General features: G+C 43.5%; 1 protein-coding gene across 3 annotated transcripts in view; it reads left to right on the top strand.

Annotated features, from left to right (window-relative positions):
* kdm2aa (lysine (K)-specific demethylase 2Aa) overlaps positions 1 to 2,513 on the top strand; it is a 36,664-nt gene that overhangs the window by 6,958 nt on the left and 27,193 nt on the right. For all 3 annotated transcript variants that reach the window (XM_046045767.1, XM_046045761.1, XM_046045754.1), the window contains exon 2: positions 1,229 to 1,367. In XM_046045767.1, coding sequence (XP_045901723.1) covers positions 1,229 to 1,367 — 139 coding nt within the window. The remainder of the gene's footprint in view (positions 1 to 1,228; positions 1,368 to 2,513) is intronic.

Below are 2,513 nucleotides of genomic sequence, written 5' to 3'. Positions count from 1 at the left end.
TTCATTACACAATATGAATAAGCTATGCAGACAGTTGTAAAGAAAGAACATCTTTTTCTTCTGTTCTCTACTTGTTATAGTTACACAGTATTAGGGGTGTGGGCTGTATTAAAAGTATCCACTGTTCTCCCATGCTCTAACACACAGTAACGATGAAATGTGTGCTGTTCTCACATTCTTCCTCTGTATGTACACATAAACAACAAGGCAGGGAAATATAAAAGGAATTTATTTTATTGTTTGTGTACATTATTGTTCAGTGTACATGCTCACATCTGAAACAAACTTTACGTGCTTGATAACTCTCCCACCCCGCAGACATCTACACACCAATACCGATTTATATTCATAGTGGCAAGTGCTATGTAGCTCCACATAGGGGACACAGGAAGTGACATATAACACCTTCATGCGGCGTCATAACCGCGTAACAAATTCACAGCCGCACCGGCAGAGCTCCAGAATATGCAACTCGGCCGGCTCACGCACGGACGCGCTACAAGTGCGAGGGCCCGCCCAACGCTGCTTGCAGCTTTAATTATAAGTGTGTCTGTGCGTGCATGCCATGCGTGCATGCTGCAACGCAACTGTTCACATTTGAACTGTACTTACTGAAATGCTTTGGTAATTACACAGTTTGTTGGCACTGAAGAACGCAAGGGAATAAGAAAACGCTTAATTAAGAAAAACCAATGCAGACACCAGTAAAGAGGTGGGAGAGATAATGGAGCAGGGGATTGGGGGCTCAGCATGGGATTATCCCTGTGTCACCTGTCATTACCCGAAACCCCCGCGATGTTGTAAGCTATTCTTTCCCCCTGTAAGTTGGTGCCAGTGTTTGAAAGCAATGTTAATATACAGGCTATTTGTGTAAAGGAAGAAGCATACTCTATGATCTGTGTGTCCATCAGTCTTTGTGTTCTGCTTTTGTCTCCTTTGAGGCTCTTTGCAACTTTTGCACAGTCCTATAGTATATAATATACAGTGAATATTTTGAAATGAATGCTGGCTAAATGTTTTGAGGTACACCTGGTAAGGAAGAATGTCCAGTTTGGTGCAAAATCCACCTTCAGCCTCTTCATTGTAAAGACTGGTGTTGGGAGTACGGATCGGTTTATGGAACAGATTTGTTGCTGGTCCTGGCTTTGTTGTCTCTTGACCATTTGTCACCTGTTTTTACAATGCTGCTTATATTATCACCCATCCACCCTTCCTTCCGTCTCCCTAGCGGGCCGGTACCCGTCGACGTTACCACGATGACGGCATCTCTGATGAGGAGATTGATGGAAGAAGGACGTTTGATCTGGACGAGAAAGTCAACGGTCAGAGGTTCGGCTCTGAACGGGTCGTTCGCATGGAGGGAAGAGGTAAGCGAGCACAGTCTGTAAGCTTTACATTGCTTGTATGTGGAAACCTGAGGGGTATACTACGAAGTGAGATGAATGTGTTAGCGAGGTGATTTGAGCCTAAAGCCAGACAAAATTTATTTATGAATATAGAACTCCAACACAGCATGTCTCAGCAGCGTTGCTATTGCGTCCATGAGCCTGCGATGCACCTTAAAATAGCTTACATTTTGTGTGTTGTCCCATAGTTTATGTGAGCTTTAGATGTTTTGGTGGTAGTCGTAGTAGTCATGGTCAGGGGGGTTTGGGGTCCCCCCCACAAGAAAAGTTTATTAGTTTTCCAATGAAAAATATGTAATTTCACATCATATTGGGCCATTATTTTCACCATACCTCTGAACAAATATTTTGAAAAGCTTGAGCAGATAATAAACCAACACCCAAAGATCAGTCTACTGGAGAAACTACAACCTTTAGATTTGGGGAAAGTAGTTTGGTTGGTTCTGTTGCTCTCACACAGTGACACAGACATTAATGGCACAGCATGTTTTGGGCATCACCCCCTAAAACCCTGTTAATTTGACCTCAATCATTAGGGCCCGAGCACGACCGTGCGAGGTCCCTATTGAATTTGCTCGGATTATTTATTAGGGCCCGAGCACGACCGTGCGAGGTCCCTATTGAATTTGCTCGGATTATTTTTTTTTTTTTTTCTGCAAAGTAGGCCCAAATGACATGGCCTAAACATACTCGAAAACTCACCAAAATTTGCAAACATGTCAGAACCGGTGAAAAATTTCGTATTCTACCAGTTTCGCACATGGGCGTGGCAAAATGACTCGCTAGCGCCACCTTGAAAATTGGAAATGATTAGCCCCTCGTTCACGTTCAACCTACATGTACGAAATTTTCTGGGGACATGTATCGTATCAAGACGCACAAAAAAGCCTCAAGAACCCATAGCCTAAAGTCAACAGGAAGTCGGCCATTTTGAATTTTACGGCCATTTTTGGATGATTTACACACTTCGTACTTTAACGAACTCCTCCTAGGGATTTAGTCGGATCGACGTCAAATTTCTGCTGTGCCTTCTAAAGGCATTGACGATGAAAAGTTGTGCTATTTGCGAGTTTTCGTCAATGGGCGTGTCCGTGGCGTCGATGATTC

The sequence above is a fragment of the Micropterus dolomieu genome, linkage group LG01, assembly GCF_021292245.1.
Source record: "Micropterus dolomieu isolate WLL.071019.BEF.003 ecotype Adirondacks linkage group LG01, ASM2129224v1, whole genome shotgun sequence".
NCBI classification, from domain to species: Eukaryota; Metazoa; Chordata; class Actinopteri; order Centrarchiformes; family Centrarchidae; genus Micropterus; species Micropterus dolomieu.
The sequence above is the reverse complement of the archived record's forward strand: the minus strand, read 5'-3'. Positions and strand labels throughout refer to the sequence as shown.